General features: G+C 41.6%; 1 protein-coding gene across 1 annotated transcript in view; it reads right to left on the reverse strand.

Moving 5' to 3' along the window:
• APBB1IP (amyloid beta precursor protein binding family B member 1 interacting protein) overlaps positions 1–23,302 on the reverse strand; it is a 247,373-nt gene that overhangs the window by 61,384 nt on the left and 162,687 nt on the right. The window contains exons 8-9 of the mRNA XM_030199285.1: positions 12,683–12,757; positions 9,961–10,104 (exon numbers count right to left, since the gene is read on the reverse strand). Of these exons, the coding sequence (XP_030055145.1) occupies positions 9,961–10,104; positions 12,683–12,757 (219 nt within the window). The remainder of the gene's footprint in view (positions 1–9,960; positions 10,105–12,682; positions 12,758–23,302) is intronic.

Below are 23,302 nucleotides of genomic sequence, written 5' to 3' on the forward strand. Positions count from 1 at the left end.
AGTAGCTCTTGGAAAATCATTTCATGGTCTAGGAAACTGAAGTGCTTATATTGGCACCATCCACGCAGCCACACGGTCAGCTCCAGGATGCGTTCTTCCCTCATTTGGCCTTTACCCTCAACAGGAAGGATCAATGAGAATACCATTTTTGCACCTAACTGCTTCATCCTCTGTCCCTGAATCATGAAGTCAGTCATAGGCGCCCAGTATAAGAAGCTTGGACAGGCTAAGCCTCCCCTGCTGTGCTCTGAGAGGTTTAAATTGTTGATTTACCTCCATCCTCACAGCAGGAGCTGCAGCGAAAGCCCTCTAGCCTTGTGTAACCAATTGTAGAAATTGGTTTATGGTTTGTTTACCTTACTGCTGGGAGAGCAGGGGGAGGGGGGGTTGGCTGGGATGACTTCCTGACCTGCACTGAGAACAGATAGCAGCAGAATTGGACAACCAGACAACAAAGGTAGAACAAAGGTAGAAAAGATCATTTTATTTTCATTATAGTGTTTGGAATATGTCCACTTTGAGAATCAGGTGCTCAACATTAAAAGTTTATATTTATTTACTTATTTATGGCATTTTATCCCACATTAAACATGAATTAGGGTGTTTTGTGGCTCTACATGAGAATTGTGATGATATGATCCCTTGTTTCATATTGTTGACGGTCTGCATTTTCCGTATGGGTGGTATATTGGTGTATTAGGTTCTGCCCAGTGTAATATTTATGGTACAGTAAGGTTCTGAGTGTGTTTTTGCACAAAGTTGTGCATAGTGTTTTGAAGTTGCGCGGTTGTGCTTAGAATATGCTTTGAGCAACCACTTTATTCTTTGACATATGATACATATCTAATATTTAAATATTTAATATTTAAATTTAATAAAAGGTATTAATTGTGACTTTTATTTTTATTTATTTATTTTTTTCTGTGTGTTATCAGACAATTATGGATTGGCTCCACCCCTGGCCCCACCCCTAACCCCACCCCCTTTAGCCTCCCCAAACAGTCGGGCCACCGACCGCCTATGTATTCAGTAGGATACCTAGCAGTATCATTTGTGCCAAGATGGATGAGTAGCATAGGATAATGGTCAGTAGGCTTGAAGAGTGTTGGCAAACTTTCTGTTGCATTTCAAATCTTTGCACCAGGCAGACTGCACACCTCCCCGGACATCATGTCTGGTCAGCAGATAGGTGCCTCTGTACCCCTCGGAAGAGAATCAACAACCACCATTACCTGTCACCTCTTATTGGCCACTGAATCAGCAGCTTTGGGATTTTTGAGCTTTGTTTCCTTCTGTTCTTGAGATATTTTCAGTTCTTCTGCCTTCAGGGATGTGAACCGATTCTTCAGTTCAACAGAAGATGGAGTTGGGGGATTGATTTTGTAGGATCTTGTGATCTGTGTCCAGCTGTCCTCTTTCTGTACAGCATTTCGTTCCCCTTTGCAGGAGAATCCCAATCCCTTAAGATGCATTTCTGGGATGGATTTCTGGTTGTCACAGATGCTTCTTAGTCTTGCTACCTCCTCTCTTAGTTCTTGTACGTCTTTCATGAGGGATTCAATGTGCGTACATTTATCACATGAAACCAGTCCCTCACTTTGGATTAAGCATTCAGTCTGGACAGAGGCAGAAGCTGTAATGAGAGCAGCTGCTTTGGGGTCATGATGTTTCTTAGCCATAATTCAAATGTAGGAGCTTTTTGTACCTATGGATAGAAAGAAAAAGACCTACCAAAGTCCTGACCCTATTTTTTCCTTCACCTGTTCCGTAAGTTACAAGAAGCAGGTATTTTCTTTAATGTGATATCTAAGAACCTGTTCAGATTCAGTCTGTGGGTGTAGCTCTATATACTTCCTTGCCTATTATTGGGATATGTGGAGGGGCATAATCAAACGGGGCACCCAAGTTTTCCTGAGGACATCCTCGCTGGACGTCCTCGGGAAGGGGCGGGGAAACTCGTATTATCGAAACAAGATGGGCGCCCATCTTTTGTTTCGATAATATGGTCAGGGATGCCCAAATCTTAACATTTAGGTTGACCTTAGAGATGGTCATCCTTAGAGATAGTCGTCCCTGGTTTTCAGTGATAATGGAAACTGAGGACGCCCATCTCAGAAATGACCAAATCCAAGCCATTTGGTCATGGGAGGAGCCAGCATTCATAGTGCACTGGTCCCCCTGACATGCCAGGACACCAACCGGGCACCCTAGGGGGCACTGCAGTGGATTTCACAAATTGCTCCCAGGTGCATAGCTCCCTTACCTTAGGTGCTGAGCCCCCCCAAACCCCCCCAAACCCACTATCCACAACTGTACACTACCATAGCCCTAAGGGGTGAAGGGGGGGCACCTAGATGTGGGTACAGTGGGTTTCTGGTGGGTTTTGAAGGGCTCATATTTACCACCACAAGTGTAACAGGTAGGGGGGATGGGCCTGGGTCCGCCTGCCTGAAGTGCACTGCACCCACTAAAACTGCTCCAGGGACCTGCATACTGCTGTCAGGGAGCTGGGTATGACATTTGAGGCTGGCAAAAAATATTTTTAAAGTTTTTTTTGAGGGTGGGATGGGGTTAGTGACCACTGGGGGAGTAAGGGGAGTTCATCCCCGATTCCCTTCAGTGGTCATCTGGTCAGTTTGGTCACCTTTTTGAGGCTTGGTTGCAAGAAAAAATGGACTAAGTAAAGTCGGCCAAGTGCTTGTCAGAGATGCCCTTCTTTTTTCCATTATCGGCCGAGGACGCCCATGTGTTAAGCACGCCCCAGTCCTGCCTTCGCTACGCTTCCGACGCGCCCCATGAACTTTGGTTGTCCCTGCTATGGAAAGCAGTTGAGGACGCCCAAAATTGTCTTTCGATTATGCCGATTTGGGTGACCCTGGGAGAAGGACGCCCATCTTCAGATTGGTGTCGAAAAATGGGCACCCTTCTCTTTCGAAAATAAGCCTGATAGTGATTTATTCGTTCAGGCTTTAGAATTGTGTTTTATGTATTTGATGTGTAGTGTAGTGTAGTGTGTTTGCTTTGTAGGCAAGGGATTAATCTTACTAATTAGAGACCCAGAAATAAAACTGATCTCTATTAATAAAAAATGTCATCTTATTTTCTTTTGTATGCTTTTGATGTATTTCTATTTATTGCCTTTAAAAGTGGACTAACATGGCTACCACACCACTTTACTAGCAGTGAAAACTATGTAGTGTTTTGGTAAGGTGAACTTTAAGGAGTGGAAAGTGTGTTAGAAACTAGTGCATGTAGAGATAAGGAAGAGTGGATGCCTAGTCACTACGTTTAATCATAGAAAGAGGTGTTGCCATGCCTATCAGGAAACCCTTCTTTGTTATGTAACCCTAATGATGCAGTTGGCTATGTCTTAAAATCTGTAGAGAGGGAAATGCATGTGGCTACCCTGAGATAGGGGTATTGACTTATCTTTGCCTGCACTTCCTCAGCCAAGAAGCATGATACAGTCACTGGTATCAAGCTCTATTTGTCAGATCTTCTGTCTTTAAAGAAGAGAGAGAGAGAGAGAGAGAGAGAGAGAGAGAGAGAGAGAGAGAGAGAGAGGAGAGATGTCAAAGATCATGTAGGTAGTATGAAAGGTGTGTGTAACACCTAGGCCTCTGTGATTGTATGTGATGCTCTTAAGGTGGCCGAACAGGTAGAAAAGGTGTCGTTGTAGATAATACGCTGAAATCTGCTCAATGTTCAGTGGTGGCCAAAAAAAAGCAAACAGTATGCTAGGAATTATTAGGAAAGGGATTGTGAATAAGACCGAAAATAATATAATGCCTCTGTATCGCTCCATGGTGAGACTTCACCTTGAGTACTGTGTTCAGTTCTGGTCACCGTATCTCAAAAAAGATATAGCGGAATTACAAAAGATTCAAAGAACAGCGACCAAAATGATAAAAGGGATGGAATGTCTTTCATATGAGGAAAGGCTAAAGAGGTTAGGGATCTTCAGCTTGGAAAAGAGACAGATGAGAAGAGATATGGTTGAGGACTACAAAATCCCAAATAGAACAAGTAGAAGTAAATCAATTTTTTACTTGTTCCAAAAGTACAAATACTAGGGGACACTTAAGGAAGCTACATGGAAATAATTCAATAATAAATAGGAGGAAATATTTTTTCACTCAATAAATAGTTAAGCACTGGAACTCTTTGTCAGAGGATGTAGTAACAGTGGTTAGTGTATCTGGGTTTAAAAAAGGTTTGGACAAGTTCCTGGAGGAAAAGTCCATAGTCTGCTATTGAGGCATATATGGGGAAACAACTGCTTGCCCTGGAATCGGTAGCATGGAATCTTGCTACGGTTTGGCTTTGCTGTGGCCTGGCTTGGCCACTGTTGGAAAAAGAAACTGGGCAAAATGAACCATTGGTCTGACCCAGTATGGGTACTCTTATGTTCTATGTTCTTATGTTCTAGAAGGATGCTTGAATGCACAGGGAGATGAAGAGGCAGCAGGAAAAGGAGGTGATAATGCTTCTGTATAAGTCTCTGTTGAGACCTCATTTAAAGTATTGTGTTCAGTTCTGGAGACCACACCTTCAAAAAGATAAACAGGTTTTTTGTATAAAGATATTTATGCAGTGCCATACCAAGGGCTTTGTGAGTGGTAAAGCTGCACAGAGGGCAAACATAGAGGCATGCAAAAATTGCTCCCAGTCTACCATCTCCTTTTATTGGTGGTGGTGAAGCAGGTGGGTTGGGGAAGGGCACCAGTGGGCAAGTCACACAGGGCTGTAGCTCACTATGGACCTATGTACATGCATCATCATTTTATTATTATTGTTAGAAATTAGGACATAAACTATTTTTGTGGAAATTTGGTGACTTTGTAGAATAGTGTGTCCAAATCACAAACACTCAAAAAAGCTTTTATAGTACAAACTGAATAATGAAGTTTCTGGAATCCGGTGAATTACACGACAAATCTAATTAATTTCTTTGACTGGATGACCAGACAGCTGAATCGATGGAAAGTACTAGATCTTGTGTATTTAGAATTTACTAGAAATCAAAAAATCAATGGGGTGTGGAGCTGCTAGTACCCTAGAAAAATGACTCAAAACCTCCACCTACTCAGAAATGACAAACTACATATGCTGCTTAGGCAAGTGATGATCACACAAAAGAGGCATACTGTTCCCCATATGAAGGAAAAAGGCTTCAAGGAGCTCCAAGATACTTAATAAGTTTTGAGCCCAGTGGTATTGCCCAAGGCCATTGAAACACCTAGAATGGCTACACGTAACAGTGGCCACTTCAAATGCGGAAACTGTACTGTTTGCCCCATAATGGATGAAACCTCTACATTTATCAATCCTTTGGATCAAAAAAGTTACACCCTCAAAGCCAGCACGACATGCAGATCGAGTTTTGTTGTTTATTGTTTATTGTTTGAGATGCCCTTGTAACTAAACATGACCAAGTCTGAGCTTCTTATCTTTCCCCCTAAACCAACCTCTCCTCCTCCCCCATTCTCTATTTCTGTGGATAACACTCCCATCCTTCCTGTCTCATCAGCTCGTAACCTTGGGGTCATCTTCGACTCCTCTCTCTCCTTCTCTGCACATATTCAACAGACTGCTAAAACCTGTTGTTTCTTTCTCTATAATATCAGCAAAATTCGCCCTTTCCTTTCTGAGCACACTACCAGAACCCTCATCCACACTCTTATCACCTCTCGCTTAGACTATTGCAACTTGCTTCTCACAGGTCTCCCACTTAGCCATCTCTCTCCTCTTCAATCTGTTCAAAATTCTGCTGCACGACTAATATTCCGCCAGTGTTATTATGCTTATATTAGCCCTCGCCTTAAGTCACTTCACTGGCTTCCTATCCGTTTCCACATACAGTTCAAACTCCTCTTATTGACCTACTAGTAAAAAAGGCCCGTTTCCGAAACCAATGAAACGGGCGCTAGCATGTGGTTTTTTTTGTGTATGTGTGTATGTGTCACAGAGTTATTTTGTGTGTGTGTGTGTGTGTGTGTGTGAGTGTGTGAGGGTGCGGTGTTTGTGCAGGTTGTTGACGGCTGCAGGGGAATGCTAGAACATTTATGCGCTGCAGGAATCAGCGCCGTCTTTTTCCGGGTGCTCGGGGAATCCCCGAGGTGGGAGACAACTTGCCTGAGGCTGGGGATGGTTGGGCACGTCCTTGGCCGCTTCGGCAAAAGGGGAAGAGGAAGGGGGTGGGGAGTTACCTGCAGCCGCCTGAGAAACCATGTATTCTTTGTTTGTTTTGTATTATTAGTTTGCATTTCTGTTGAAGAAAGAGTGGATGCCTTTCGAATGATGGAGGTGGTGCGTCGGTGTGTGTTTGTTTCGTTAGTTTGGCAGCCAGTCTCCAGCGATTCCTAGGCAGGGAAGGAGTACTCCTCCCCCTTCTTTGGTCGCTGTTTGCTGCTGGCTGGGTCGCGGGTAATCGTTCCAGCTGGGCCGCAGCTTGTCCTGTTCGCCCACGTCCCAGATGGTGATGGGCACGTTGTTTTCCAGCTCCTCTGACTCCATGTCAAGCGATCCCAAATATAGTCTGTGCTATAGGCCCTCTGGCACTCTTCAGTACTGGCATTAGGCATTTAAAAATTTCTCCCCCCCCCCCCCGGTCTATTTTTGCACATACCCACAGCAGGAATATTCTTCTCTCGTTCCAGCGGTGGTTCTGTGCTCTCTGTGCTGCCCAGATAATGAGCTATTCTGCTGGGGAATGCTCCTCCCTTATTGTCACGTAGTTTCCTCTGATTGGTCCGTCTTACGTTGCCTAGTGCTGCCTGGGAACGGTGTTGTGATGGTCCTTTGTGTTTCAGAATGTTGAGTTTGTTTTTTCTGATTGGTCCGTCATGCGAGGGCGGGGCAGAGAGACATGGTCAGTGTTGTGGCTTCACCACCATGAATCCATGAACCCTTCAGTGAGTGACTGAGTGACTTCAGAACGTTGACTTCAGAACGTTGAGGGTGAGTTTTATTATAGTAGATAAGTGCATTCACTCTGCAGCTCTTCAGTACCTCTCCACTCTCATCTCTCCCTACATTCCTCCCCAGGAACTCCATTCACCGGGTAAATCTCTCTTATCTGCACCCTTCTCCTCCACTGCTAACTCCAGAATCCGTTCCTTTTATCTTGCTGCACCTTATGCCTGGAATAGACTTCCTGAGCCGGTACGTCAAGCTCCATCTCTGGCCGTCTTCAAATCTAAGCTAAAAGCCCACCTTTTTGATGCTGCTTTTATCTCCTAACTTTTGTTCACTTGTTCAGAACCCTTATTTTATCATCCTTACTTTAATATTCCCTTATCTCTTGTTTGTCCTGTTTGTCTGTCCTAATTAGATTGTAAGCTCTGTCGAGTAGGGACTGTCTCTTCATGTTCAAGTGTACAGCGCTGCGTACATCTAGTAGCACTATAGAAATGATAAGTAGTAGTAGTAGTAACAAAATTTACGTGGGCCAGACTTCGAGGGCACTGGTTACATGTCTTACGGAACATAGGAGTTCCATACACACACACAGAAGACAGGGCTACCGCTGGTATCACACTGTATTAGGTATTCACACACCTTTGAAGACCTAAGATGCGTTATCCTGTAGGCATTGTTCCTGTCTCCACGGGGGGGGGGGGGGGGGGGGGGGGGTGATCAACGTAGAGCTTTACTACAATATGAACAAAAATGGATCTTTAGATTACACTCTTTGGAACCGGCGGGTTTGAATTCCCGCGTCGAATGGTGTCATTTCTTCTGAGTCATTGATTGGCTGCCCCGTTAACAGTGTCTGACATCATCATGGCTATATCAAAGCGTTTGAGACCTGGTAGTCAGATGACGAGCAGCAAGTTGCCGAGTTGAGCTGTATCCGTCCCGAGTATTGTGATGTCTTTGAGTTTTTGATGGTTTATGCTTGCTACATTAACAAGGAAGCAGGAGGATATTTTCACTACAACTGTGTGTTTTCTTTTGTGTTCACATTTATAGCCCAGGCACCGAGACCCTGAAGCAGCAACGCAAAACGCTGGCCATCGTCGGCTTGGGGCTGTACTGGGAAGACTGCACAGCAGAATAATTGATCAGGCAATGAAGTCCTTTGTTGAGCACCACCCCTAAAGATAAGTGCTGGTGTTCATATCAAGTTCGTCCATCGATGTTGTATTTATATTGAAAATGCATAATGCCTTGTAATACCTTCTATACCTATTAAGAATTGAAAGCCTATTACATCTTTGAAGGGTTTTTTGGCCCATGATGAAAGGAGGATCACAAAGATCCGTTTCAGCTCCGCCAGATTATTAAGTATCTTGGAGCTCCTTGAGGCCTTTTTCCTTTATATGGGGAACAGTATGCTTCTTTTGTGTGATCATCATTTGCCTAAGCAGCATATGTAGTTTGTCATTTCTGAGTAGGTGGAGTATTTAGAATTTAGCAATGCCTTTGACATGGCTCCTCATAGATGATTAATAAATAAACTGGGTGCCCTTGGTATGAGCCCTAAAGTGACTGCCTGGTTTAGAAACTGGTTGAGTAGAAGGCGACAGAGTGTAGTGGTAAACAGAGCTCATTCTGAGGAAAAGGATGTTACCAGTGGTGTGCTACAAGGTTCGGTTCCTGGGCCAGTTCTTCTTAACATTTTTGTAAGCAATATTGCTGAAGGGGTGTCTGGTAAGGTTTGCCTCTTTGCATTTGATACAAAAATCTGCAATGGGGTAGACATCCCTGATGGTGTGGAGAACATGACTTGGCAGTTAAGATTTAATGCTAAAACATGCAGGGTCATGTATTTGGGCTGCAAAACTCTGAGGGAACAGTACAGTTTAGGGGGTGAAGAACTTTTGTACATGAAAAAGGAGCAGGACTTGGGTGTGATCGTATGTCATGATCTTAAGGTGGCCAAACAGGTAGAAAAGTCGAAGGCGAAAGCTAGAAGGACGCTTGGGTACATAGGGAGAGGAATGGCCAGTAGGAAAAAGGAGGTGATGTTGCTCCTGTATAAGACTCTAGTGAAACCTTATTTAGTACAATTCTGGAGTACACACCTTTAAAAAGATATAAACAGGATGGAGTCAGTCCATAGGGTGGCTACTAAAATGGTCAGTGGTCTTTGTCATAAAGCATATAGGAACAGACATAAAGATCCCAATATGTATACTTTGGATGAAAGGTGGGAGAAGGGAGATATGATAAAGATGTTTAAATACCCATGTGACATTAATGCACAGAAAACAAGTCTCTTTCAATTGAAAGGAAGCTCTGGAATGAGGGGGCATAGGATGAAGGTGAAAGGGGATAGATTCAGAAGTAACTTGAGGAAATACTTCTTCATGGAAAGAGTGGGGAATTTATGGAATGGCTTCCCGGTGGAAATGGTAGAGTCAAAAACTATATTTGAATTCAAGAAAACTTGCAACAAGTGCATATGATCTTTAAGGGAGAAGAAGGGACAGTAGATGGCATGAATGGGCAGACATATGGTCTTTACCTGCCTTCATTTATCTACATATGAATCCAAGCTGAGGACTGATTTACTAACACTTTTTTCCACCTTTCTAAGCCTATGGAGGAATAAAAGTTAGCCAATCAGATCTTAAATGAGTTGAATATGCCTTTCCACTTGACATGATAATATCAGATTTCGTCTGTCTGATTTTTTACTAAAAACGGGACTGTTTGCAAGTTGTTAACTAATGATTTCCCTATGGAGTCCTAAGCAAAGTAATTGCATTTTTTTCTTTGGAAGTCTGATGTAAAAATAACAATGCTTTTATCTATCTGACAAATAAAATGAAACATGAAGAAACCCAAAAGGATTTAAAAATGTCACAGTCCAGTGTTTCCACAAGTGTTGTAACTACAGGAAAAAAAATCACAGATATATGAGACACACTCTTAAAATTCCACCCTGCGATGTCTTTACATTCACCTTCCCAAATTCCTTTGTTTATACAATGTTTCCTTTGACTTTCTGACCTTGGTTTTTCCTTTGGGGACATAATAAATTCCAGAAGCTCGAAGAAGAAAATAACGTTTTTTCCAGGACTTTTTTCCATCTTCTTTTAAATAAAGGGCTCCTTCAAGCTCTGGCACAATGACTGAAGTCCCACAGAAGCTTTCCTAGACATCAAGAATTAGATTAGACAAAACAAAGATGGGTTACAAGCATTTCAACAAAATATGTCATCCAGTATTGTATTTAAGTTCTATGTACCCATAGACATGGGAGAGGGGAAATCTCCCAACCCCCACTGCCCCTTCCTCCCCTTCCCTCACTGTTGCTTAGATTATCCTCTCACTTTTAGGCCTGTTTTTCCCAGGCTATCACAGCAGCAGTAGAGAGAGTTCAAAGCCTCTTACATGGGTTTCCATATAGTGGAAAACCCTTGCAGTGGGAGGAGATTTGATGTTATGGGGCCTATCAGAATGCAAAGGCAGGCCCCAGTGCTTGATTTCTGCTTTGAGCTCTTTTTATTGCTGCTGAGACAGTTGTGGAAAAGGCACACCTGAATAGAGGCATAATAGCACTGAAGGCAGTTGCCTATGCTTAGTGTCATCATCTGTCACACTAACTTTCTCTCTTCCCCTCAGTTTGTCAGTGACTTTAGAGGTATATTTATTTTTTGTTACATTTGTACCCCGCGCTTTCCCACTCATGGCAGGCTCTATGCGGCAGGCAATGGAGGGTTAAGTGATTTGCCCAGAGTTACAAGGAGCTGCCTGTGCCGGGAATTGAACTCAGTTCCTCAGTTCCCCAGGACCAAAGTCCACCACCCTAACCACTAGGCCACTCCTCCACTCCAGAAGCGTAGCCAGGTTGAGGGCACGGGGGGAGCGGAGAGCAGATTGCTGACAGATTGAATCAAAAATAGGCACCGGTGCCATTGGAATTCCATTTTGGGGAGCAGCTACTCCCCTGGCGACTCACCTAGCTTTGCCTCTGAGGTATATAGTAAACAGTAGGTAAGATGGTAGACATGCCCGACTTACTTAAACAATGTTGAATATTGACCCTAGTGTCTCCCAGTCCCATATCCCTTCATATATCTCTCCTTCCAGCTGCCCCAATCAAATATAACAAATATTATTCGCTGAAATTGGGCTCCCTGCAGAGAGACATGTTTCTCAGTGAATAACCATTGGAAAACGTGCATCGCCTTATATGGACGCCCATGCGTGATGAACGTCTTTACATGTACAGCTCCATATATGGATGACCATCCTATATATGGACAGGTCAGTACGTGCACATCTTGGCATCTATAATGGCTCCACACATGGATGGCCGTGATGCACATGGACTGTTGTCACGTGTGCGGGGCCTACGTGTGGACTTTTCCTTATATGGATCATTATCAAGTGTGCAAACTTCATATATACACAATAAAATATGTATGTTCCTTATATTTCTCATAGCTGCATGTTCCGCAAGTACAGTGCACGTAGTTGTGGACATCCAAGTACGGAGAAAATATAAGGAACATTGAGAAGTATAAAGTACAGTAACAAGGATGCATTTCTCACATAACTGCCATATTTTTTGTATACTTTGGGCATCCCTGATTTGGGCGTTTTCAACTGTGATAATGGAATGTCTAAGGGCACCCATATTATTTTTCGATTATACCTACCTGATTTTGGCCGACTTCATGAGGGCGCCCAAATTCAGATTTGGACGAACTTTCGATTATGCCCCACTATGTTACTCACGTTACTAATTAAATTTAATTGGATTTTACATGCACAAATTTAGGCATGAGATCCATGCCTAAAATTTGTGCATGATCTGAAAAAGGGAGCGCGGAAATGGGAGGGCATGGGCAGAACACGGCATTCCTAAAATTAATGTGCATTGTTATAGAATAATGGGAATATGCGCTTAATGTATCCATATTTCAGTTGGTGCAAATGGCTGCACCTAAAGTTAGCTGTGATTCCCGGGCATAAGCGCTGTTCTATAAACTTTGCCTAAATTTTAGCTTGGCTAATAGAATAGTGCTTTCTTCAGCACCATATATACAATCTAGCCCTTAGTGTCCAAACATTGGTGTCTAATGTTTGGCGACTTTTTCTGAATTTATACAAGACAGTCCTTGGTTGTGAGGAAGTGAGTATCTATGGCACTGAGCAGACTAGACGGGCCTTGCAATCCTTAACTGTGGCCGCTTTCTATACTGCTGTGTTTAAATGATCCCAGAAAACTTATGTGGCCCTTATGGTAATTTCATTTTTGGCGCGCGTCCGCTATGCACGCCCAAAAAATATTTTTTATTTTCTGGCGCACGTCAGCTACGTGGGCCAAGTGGCATTTGGCACACTTAAGTCATTACCGCCCAGTTTCCATGTGAGACTTTATCGCTAGGTCAATGGCTGGTGTTAAGGTCTCAGACCCCAAATGGGAGTGAGGCTATTTTCATTTTGCCGCACGTCCATTTTTGGCAAAAATAAAAAAAAGGCATTTTTTTTGTAGGTGCGCTGAAAAATGATTCTGCACGTGCCCAAAATAGGCGTCTACACTACCACATGCCATTTTCAGCGCACCTTAGTAAAAGGACCCCTTAGGCACCTCTGACAATGGATACCCTCTTTTGTTCAATATTTGTTTATTGTGATAAGAGCATAATTAAAGTATCCATAATTTACAGACTAACCAGGAAACAAGAAATCTGTTTCTTGGGTCTATCTTGACCTGACTTACCTTCAGTAAGGATTCTTTGTTTTTCTCATTCATTTCCTTGCCCGCATCCTTGCCTTTCTTCGCAAGATAGAAATTCTGATTGAGGGAAAAAAAAGGAAATAGAATAACTAAATGAACAGATTGTCAGAAACAAAGTTCAAATAATTGGAAATATTTAAATTCCACATGCCACGCATTAGATTTTTTGATCATCAAGTCTGCTTAGGGGGTTGACATTTATTAAAAGTGCATACCAGGAATCTTATATCCCATGGCTATCTCATACTTATTTGCCACAGCAGATTAAAAACATTGTGATTATGCACTGGGTTGGTATTTAATGAAGGAAAATGGCACAGAAGGTTAACACTAAGCAGAATGATGAACATTAACAGTCATATAGCAATATAGAATATTTTATTTTTCTTGAAGTTATATTTAAAACCCAGTATTTCATTACAGCCTTGTAATAAAATGCATCTCAGACTGTAGTATACAATTTGTTTCACTGTGTGACCATTTGTGAACTATTCTCCCATTTTACTGACTAGTCCCAGTTTATCATGGAGGTTGCAGCACTGTAATGATGGAAATACTTTGAGGACCTTATTAATCAGCGTTAAAAAGTATCCTGTGCAATCCCCAGGTCTTTCCCACGTGTTAAGGCCACTTTTAGTGCTGCTGGGAAATGGCTGATTTTTCTTATTTCTGAAATAATGGCTATGTGCTAATTTTGTATCACAGCTATTTATATAGGCTTTAACTTGCACTGGAGAAAATCTCACTATAAAGAATATGCATCTGCTAAAGGTAAAAATAAGAGGAGGAAAAAGGACTTCAGTGGCTTAGGTCACATCTTAATGATATTTGGACTAATGACCTGCCCTACTTCCTAATCAGTCCTACAAAAAAGTCTGTTTAAAAAAAAAATATATATTTATATATTTTTTACGTACTATTCATTTTCATAAAACTTCCATTAAAGTACGTATTAATTTCATCTGCATATTTGTTGAGACTGTGTGTTCATTCAATTCAAACTTTTGAACTACTATAACATTATTCAATTTTCATTCAGTTACATGTCTTATTGTTCTACATTATTGATACATTTAAAAGAACTGTCTATTATCATATAGTTTCTCTTATGAAATGGAATGGAAGTTATAAAAAATTGTTATTTTGTATTGTATTTGGATGTTTGCTATCCTTAAAAATTTAATTAAAATTTACTTAAAAAAAGAAAGACATGACCTAAGCCATTTAAGTCCTTTTCCTCCTTCTATTTTTACCTTTAGCAGATTTGTAGTCACTTGCTTGTTCTTTATCTTGTACTAATTTTACCATTAGTGCAAGGCCATTAGCGTGTGAGCACTCACCGACACCCATTTTGTATGCGGTAAGGGCTCAAGCACTAATCCTGTGCTAATCAGTTAGCATGCAGCAATGCCCACATGCAAACGGATTAACATAGCCTTGCCCACTCTCTGCTCTCAGTACTAAAATTTTTAAAAAATTTTTAGTGCATGGGTAGCATGCGCACAAACAAAATCTACTATGGGATGCCTGCGTGTGCCCCACAGTAGGACTGGAGGAGTAGCCTAATGGAGTGGAGGAGTAGCCTAATGGCTAGAGCAGCAGGTTTTGATCCTGAGAACCTGGATTCAATTCCCACTGCAGCTCCTTGTGACTTTGGGCAAGTCACTTAGGAGTCCTTTTACTAAAGTGCACTGAAAATGGCCTGTGCTGGTGTAGACACGTGTATTCTACTTGTGAAGGTCCATTTTTCAGCGCACCTGCAAAAAAGGCATTGTTTTCTTAGCTGAAAATGGACATGTGGCAAAATGAAAATTGTCACGCGTCCATTTTGGGCCTGAGGCCTTACCGCCACCCATTTACTTAGCGGTAAGGTCTCACACGTTAACCAGGTGGTACTCGTCAGCGTGCGTACAATTCCTATTACCGCCCGGTTAGCGCCATACTCCAGAACATAAAATATATTTTCTGGCACGTAAAAAATGAAATTACCACTTGGGCCATGTGGTAGCTGGGCGGTAGTTCCAATTTGGCGCACATTGGGCGCATGTAGGCATCTATGTGGCTTAGTAAAAGGGCCCCAGAATCCTATATTGCCCCAGGTACAAAAACTTAAATTGTGAGCCCTCTAGCGACAGAGAAAGTACCTGCATATAATGTATACAGCGCTGTGTTGTCTAGTAGCACTATAGTAAAGAATCCACAAACGTGGAGAACTCAACGAAATCCCACGGATAGTCACAATACAACAAAACAGTGGGTAAAAAACTTCCAGAGTGAAGATGAACCAAACTTTATTAATCAGTATATTGAGTCGACATAACGTTGTGTTTCGGCCAAAGGGCCTACATTAGGAGTCTACAAATAAAAACAATATATAAACAAAATATAAAAGAATATAACACTAAAAACAAATGATAATACATATATAATCTGAAAACTATGCAAATATCAAATGAGAAAATAAAGAACAAAACAGCTAGAGCATTCATATGTCATGAAACATGAACATCTTGAAAGTAAATAAAGCTTAAAACGTATATATAACAAATATAAAATTTAAATGCTATGCAAATGTGATGTGATTTTAAAGTGAAAAGCTAATATAAAGAACAAAACAGCAAGAGCATTCATATAACATGAAGCATAATAATAGTAAATAAAACCTAAAACATTGATATGAATAAATACTTCCATTTTTTTTTAAATGAACATACACAAAATGAAACAATCCAGAGAAAAAGTAGGACAAACCTAAATACTTGAGAACGATAATGATGATCCAGAATTAGCAATGTTGTAAAATACAGTCTGTATTGTAGTGGTCTGTGAAAATAGTAAAAAGCACACCACAGTAACTAAACAGAAAGGGAAAACCACTGTAACGTGAGGCACTGCCTGAATACATAAGGAAGTGCTGGCTATGGCTGTTAAAACTAGAGCCGAAATGTGACCATTAAAAACGAGAATTGTTTTAAACCAGAAACAGGGGTTAAGTCTAGGTGTGACTGTACAGAGAGATGCAATGAAGTGGAAAGCCAATGCAATATGAGACACTGCCTGAAGACCTCATAAAGAAGTGCTTGGTATGGCTGTTAAAACAAGAGCTCAATGTGACTGTTAAAACGAGAGCTCAGTGAGACTGTTGAAACCAAGAATTTGTTTAGGTGTGCAGGGAGAAATGCAATGTAATGTGAGACACTGCCTGAAGATCTCATAAACAAGTGCTTAGTATGGCTGTTAAAACGAGAACTCAGTGTGACTGTTGAAAACTGTTGCATTTCTCCCTGCACACCTTACGTTACAGTGGTTTTCCCTTTCTGTTTAGTTACTGTGGTGTGCTTTTTACTATTTTCACAGACCACTACAATACAGACTGTATTTTACAACATTGCTAATTCTGGATCATCATTATCGTTCTCAAGTATTTAGGTTTGTCCTACTTTTTCTCTGGATTGTTTCATTTTGTGTATGTTCATTTTTAAAAAAATGGAAGTATTTATTCATATCAATGTTTTAGGTTTTATTTACTATTATTATGCTTCATGTTATATGAATGCTCTTGCTGTTTTGTTCTTTATATTAGCTTTTCACTTTAAAATCACATCACATTTGCATAGCATTTAAATTTTATATTTGTTATATATACGTTTTAAGCTTTATTTACTTTCAAGATGTTCATGTTTCATGACATATGAATGCTCTAGCTGTTTTGTTCTTTATTTTCTCATTTGATATTTGCATAGTTTTCAGATTATATATGTATTATCATTTGTTTTTAGTGTTATATTCTTTTATATTTTGTTTATATATTGTTTTTATTTGTAGACTCCTGATGTAGGCCCTTGGGCCGAAACACAACGTTGTGTCGAGTCAATATACTGATTAATAAAGTTTGGTTCATCTTCACTCTGGAACTCCTGGTTTTTTACCCACTGTTTTGTTGTATTGTCTAGTAGCACTATAGAAATGATTAGTAGTAGTAGTGCATTTTAAGCACAACTTAGTAAAAGGACCCCTTTATTTGTAGTAAACTGGCCAATAAAAATATCTATTTGTTGAAAAAATGTAAAGATTGCAATGGTGCTGTCATTTTGCTGAAAGCAAGATATGAGAGTATTATTTTTGACTCTGATATGCTTGTGAAAAACTATACTAGGCCTATGAAATTGTCTTATGCTACTACCAGGTCTAATGACATTAGTCAGCACAAAGTCCCACTTGCGGGATTTTAATTTTGCTTCAAGAAACTACTACTACTACTTAACATTTCTAAAGCGCTACTAGGGTTACGCAGCGCTGTACAATTTAACATGGAAAGACAGTCCCTGCTCGAAGAGCTTACAATCTAAAAGACAAATGTACAGTTAATCTGAAAGGTCAGACAGATTGGGGCAACCTATATGTTCGAAAGGTTAGGTTCCGAAAGCAGCATTGAAGAGGTGAGCTTTAAGCAAGGATTTGAAGATGGGTAGGGAGGGGGCTTTGCGTAGGGATTCAGGAAGACTGTTCCAGGCATAGGGTGCACTTGCGGGATTTTAATTTTGCTTCAAGAAAGCCAAATACAAGAGCCCTATGCTGCACACATATGGTAAAGTACATCAGGAAGAGAAGCTTGTGAAATGGGAAGCTCTGAGGAGCAAGAAAACAGGAACTGATAACAATAACTTCTGTTTTCCATCAGTATAGCAGTGATTACCAGGTGTGTAGACAGTAATGACATTATTATGTGAGTGAACCCGATTACTCTTAAGACATTTGTTACAGCGTGATTAGATTCTTTCTCTGAAATTCTACTGCCAGCATTACAGTATTAATAATACCAGCATTAATACTATTGATTGGCTACTGCTGAAGTTTGCTACTGGTGCCTTTGAATGTTTACTACTGATATTGCTGTATTATTACAACAGCACTCTTGCGTTCTGAAAGAACTCTGCATGGGTGGTTTTTCCAGTAAAAGTGAAATTTTTTTTCTGGCTTGGTTCTTTAAGTGCCTGTCACCCTGCTGACTATTGCTCTCAGAGAGCACAGGCCACTGACCTACATTGTAGATGTGAGAGATTTGCTATGGTCAGTTTGCTCACCAGGGGTGGACTGACCATCCAGACAACCGGGCAGTGCCTGAGGGCCAAGAGGCTCTAGGAGGCCCAGAGGCACTGCCCGGATGCCCGCCGCACACTACAGCCCTCCCTGGTCCTACCTTTAAGGGTGCCGCTGGTGATCTAGTGGCCTTTGCGGGTGGGGGTGGGGGGTGGGAACATATTCTTTCCTGCTCACTGTGCTGCCACTATTCCTCCTGCCTGGTACTGTTGTATTTTAAAAATGACAGCCGAGACTCTCTGCAGAAGTCTCTCGAGACTGTTGAGACCTGTGAAACTACCGCGGGAAGACTCGGATGCCATTTTGAAAACACGGCAGCACCAGCAGGCGGGGGAATAGTGACAGCACAGCAGGCAGGAAAGAACATGCTGCCCCCCCCACAGAGACCACTAGACCACCAGGGCCCTTCAGGTAGGACTGGGGCTGCGGAGACATCAGGGCAGGGGAGGGCAGCAGCCTGGCGGTAGAGGGGTGTCAGGTGGGGGGGGGGGCAAACCACTCTCAGTACCTGGGGGCCCAGATCACTCTCAGTCCGTCCCTGGTGCTTACTATGCTGCTTCACTGGACCAGCCTGGCTCCTTTCAACTTCTCCAGTATGGGACCTGTTGGAATGAGCATGTCATGGAAATGCCCTCCTGGACCCTATCATTAACAGGGGCTGGACGAGACTCCTGTTCCTCTCTCCCATCTAGGTGGAAGGGGGTAGAGCAGGGGTGGGCAACCACAATCCTTGAAGGCCACAACTCAGTTGGTTTTTCAGATTTCCACAATAGATACGCTTGACATCTAGTTTCCAACAATGGAAGCAGTACATGCAAATCAATTTCATGCATATTCATTGTGGAAATCTTGAACCCCAACTGGGTTGTGGCCCTTGAGGACTGTGGTTGCCCAGCTCTGTGATAAAGGATCATGCTGTACATGCTACACAAATGTTGCTGGCCTCACGGTAATGGGTTGATTTTAATAAATGCTTTCACAGCTTTTGTTACAATTCTGTAGGGCTGTTTTGAGGCTGAGGCTGGTTTACTGTTACTGTTTATGTATTTCTTGATATGGGTCAGTACCTTGGTATTTGATAGGATGCATGATATTCTTTAAATATTGATTCACATTAAAATGAATTCAGTTTCTAGTCTGTATTTGACTGGTCATAAGAAACCGGTCACATGCTGAGGACATTCAGGGTTGGATTCTATATATGGAGCCTGAAAATTCCGTGTGGAAAAAAATATGCCTAGGTGTATTCTATAAAGTACGCCAATGTTTTATAGAATAGGCTTAAATTTCCATACAGTATATAGAATACACTGAGTGCCTTTCCACGTAACCAAATTTACTTGCAGTCATTTACGTCATGTTTTACTTGGCGTAAATCCTGATGCCTAAATTAGGCGCATGGGGCCTAATTCTATAAAGGTTATGCTCCTAAATTTATGCCCCTAAATTACGAGCATAATCTATTTTGGCGCATAGAGTATACTCGTAATTTAGGAGCATAAATTTAGGAGCATAAGTTTTAGGAGGGTAAATTTAGGAGCATAACCTTTGTAGAACAAGGCCCAGATCATGTGTATTCTATAACAATGTGCATAGATTTTAAAAATGTCCATGCTCTGCCCATGGCCACACCCCCTTTTCAACTATACAACTTAGAATTTAAGCGCACCACGTTACAGAATACGCTTAGTGAATTGTGGGAGTAAATATTAATGCCAATTAGTGCTAATTACTTGACATCCAATTAACAGCCATGATTAGCTAGTTAACCAATTAAGTTATGCACATTATTATAGCATATGCTTCGATTTCCACATGGAAATTAAGGTGCCATATACAGAATCCCGGGGTTAGAAGGGAAATTCTATAAATGGTGCTCAAAGTTAAGTGCTGGGAAGATTTGTGCTAAACTATATTCTGCAAAGGGCACTCTGTGCAGAGCACCCTTTATAGAATACTAGTTTAGCGTGGACCTTATGCCTAATTTTAGGGCCCTTTAAACAAGCTGTGGCAAAAGGGGGCCTGAGCTGGCATTGGCCATTTTGGAGGGGAGCCCTTACCACCACCCACTGAGGTGGTGGTAAGGGCTCCTGCGCTAACCTGGCAGTAACTGGGCAGCACACGGCACTGCTTGGTTATCGCCGGGTACACTCCGTCGCTACAAAAATAAGTACATTTTTGTAGCACCAGACATGACGGTGTGCTAGGGGTGGGAAGTACCGCCAGGCTGCTATGGTAGCCTGGCAGTACTTCCTGTATTGCAACCGGTAAGCCTGCATTGGGCTTACCACCACTTAGTAACAGGAGCCCTTTGGGCGCAGAAACCTGAGGTAAATGCTGTCACACAACTAATGGTAAGTGGGTGTGTAAATGACAGTCCTCAACATCGCATAATTTCTGTGAACACTCATGGCCTGCCCATTCCCCCCCCCCCTTTGAGTTGTGCGCTATAAAAATGTAGGCCTGCATTTAATAGAATGGGGTGCATTTCAGATCTACGCGTAAACTCAAATGAGTGACTATTAACACCAATTATTACTTGTTAACAGCTCATTAACTAATTAGTATGTGTGTGGATCTAGGATTTGTGCCCAAATTTTGGTGACCTATATAGAATCCATAGAGGGAGCAGTACATTTTTTCACTTTAGTTTTCTGAATGTGTGTTAAGCTAGTAGAACATATGCAGAAATAGAAACACAGATGCTTTGTGTTATTGTAACCCACATAAATACTTGATAGGCAGGTTAGAAATTTGTACAAAAAAATAATAACAATAAATAATTCAATCTCCACTTGGCCCAGAACAACTTTCCAGCAAAACTGTATTTGCTGCTTTGGGTGAATAAAATTAGTCATATTCCAGTTTATAAACTGCTGACCAGAAACGCTGTACATTTCAGAAGCCTTGATTAAACTACCTTTACACTGGGTTATAATCCACATATTATATTTTCACCTTCTTTTCAGTCTGAATGATGCTCATTACCTTCTTTTAGATAAGCCAAGTTCCTTTGCTAATGTCAGCAACATCTGGAATTGGGTACAGGAAGCTCACAAAAAAAAAAAAATGCACTTGGCATGACATCAATGCAGTACAAAGGCAAGAAGCCAATAAATGCTTGTCCATAATTCTTTTGGCACATTAAGGGGTCCTTTTAACTAAAGTTTGCTAACAGATTTTGCACGCTAATGAATTAGTGAGCATTAAGTTCCATGCAGCCCATAGGTATATAATAGGCTGCACAGCTTATACCATACACTAAATCCATTAGTGCACATTAGTAAAACATAGTAACATAGTAGATGACGGCAGAAAAAGACCTGCATGGTCCATCTAGTCTGCCCAAGATAAACTCATATCTTGAATTTGTACCTGTCTTTTTCAGGGCACAGACCGTATAAGTCTGCCCAGCAGTATTTCCCGCCTCCCAACCACCAGTCCCGTCTCCCATCACCGGCTCTGGTACAGACCGTATAAGTCTGTCCTCCCCTATCCTAGCCTCCCAACCACCAACCCCTCCTTCCCCCACCTGCTCCGCCACCCAATTTCAGCTAAGCTTCTGAGGATCCATTCCTGCTGCACAGGATTCCTTTATGCATATCCCACGCATGTTTGAATTCCGTTACCGTTTTCATCTCCACCACCTCCCGCAAGGACCCCTAACTCATTAAAATATTCCCTGAAACATTTGTGTGACCCAGCTACATAAAAATCTTTGGAGAAAGTGTAGTTTAATGAAGGCTATAAAGTGTAGCAGTGTTATTTATCACATGTATCAACTTGGCTGTATCAGCAGAATTGTTAGAATAAAGAGAAGGAAAAAGCTTTATAGAAGTATATCTAAATAGCAACTGGTTTATTTTACACTTCATAACAAGAAAATATTTCAGGGTCTCTTTTATTAAACAGTGATAGTGATTCCTGTGCGGCAAATGTGACGCAGCCCATTCAAAATGAATGGGCTGTGGCACATTTTCCACGCTAAGAATCGCTACAACGATATAGTAAAAGAGGCCTTAAGAATCTCTGATGCACAGTTCAAAGAAGATTCCCAGTTCAGTAGTTTGTTTATGTTTATTAAAACTTGCTATACTACTTAGGTTTGTCAGATCAAAATGGTTTACATGAAAATAATACAAATACATAGAAAAAGCAACTCCATTATAAACAGGACAATCCTAAACATTCACACCAATAATCAAAGCAATAATAAACGTATTATATATTAATAGGGATCTATTAAATAAATCTTTCAGAAGTCCCGCCAGGACCTCTCTGAGCTCCCTCAGTATCCTGGGATGTATCCCATCCAACCCCATAGCTTTGTCCACCTTCAGATTCTCAAGCTGTATATAAACTCTTTTCTTCCGGAGTAATGAGCAAGACAAGAACTAGCAGGGCTGGAACTGCAACAAATACACACAGACAAAAACTCATTTGAAGACCTCTGTTGTAAAGGCAAGCCTGAAAGTTCCCAGGTGTTTAATAAAGGCAATTATAGATGAGGTCACAAGTAAAAGTGAGGCTTGGCTGCAAGAACACCAGGGCGAGGCTTGGTTGCAAAAGCACCAAAGAGAGGCTTGGCAGCAGGAACCCCAAAGCAAGTCTGGAATGCTGGAACATCAGAATAGGACTGGAAAGAACTCTGGAACATGTTTGGGAAACAGGAAGAAGACAGTCCACAACAGCCATAGGGCCTGGTCACCAGGAGGCGAGGTGAGTGTAGGCATGGGATACAGTCACAACCGTGACACCGTATTTCCCTCTTCGCTTCTTTGAGTTTAATCCGATAATCTTTTTCATGATCGTCTCGTTGGCCTCTTTTGCTCTAATTTTTTCAGCTACTTGTTTGGAGAACCATATAGGCTTCCTGCTTCTCTTGTTTTTGATAACTTTCCTTGCATAAAGATCAGTCGCCATATTTATAGCAGCCTTTAGCTTGCACCACTGTTTTTCCACATCTCCAATGCCTTTCCATGCCAACAGCTCCTTCTTCAGGTATTCCCCCATTTTATCAAAATCAGTACGTGTGAAATCCAGTAATTTGAGTTTTGTGCGTCCGCACTCTGCCTTCGCCCTTATATCAAACCATATGGTGTGATAATCATTATACATAGGTGGGCACCCACTTGGATATTAGAAACACTTCCTCCATTCGTGAGCACTAGATCCAGCATTGACCCTTCCCTCGTGGGTTCCATCATCATTTGTCTAAGCAAGGCACTTTGACAGGCATCCACAATCTCCCTACTTCTTTTCAATTCTGCAGATGGGATGTTCCAATCCACGTCAGACAAATTGAAATCTCCCAACAGTAGCATCTCCCCTTTCATACCAATCTTTTGAATACCTTCTATCAGATCCTTGTCTAGCTTCTCCGTTTGTGCAGGAGGTCTGTAGATAACCCCCGAGTGGATACGGGTTCCATTGTTTCTTTCCAGGACGATCCATAAAGCTTCTTTCTTTCCCCAGGTTCCCGCATTGCAGCCGCTCTGATAT

This window comes from Microcaecilia unicolor, chromosome 1 (assembly GCF_901765095.1).
Source record: "Microcaecilia unicolor chromosome 1, aMicUni1.1, whole genome shotgun sequence".
Lineage (NCBI taxonomy): Eukaryota > Metazoa > Chordata > Amphibia > Gymnophiona > Siphonopidae > Microcaecilia > Microcaecilia unicolor.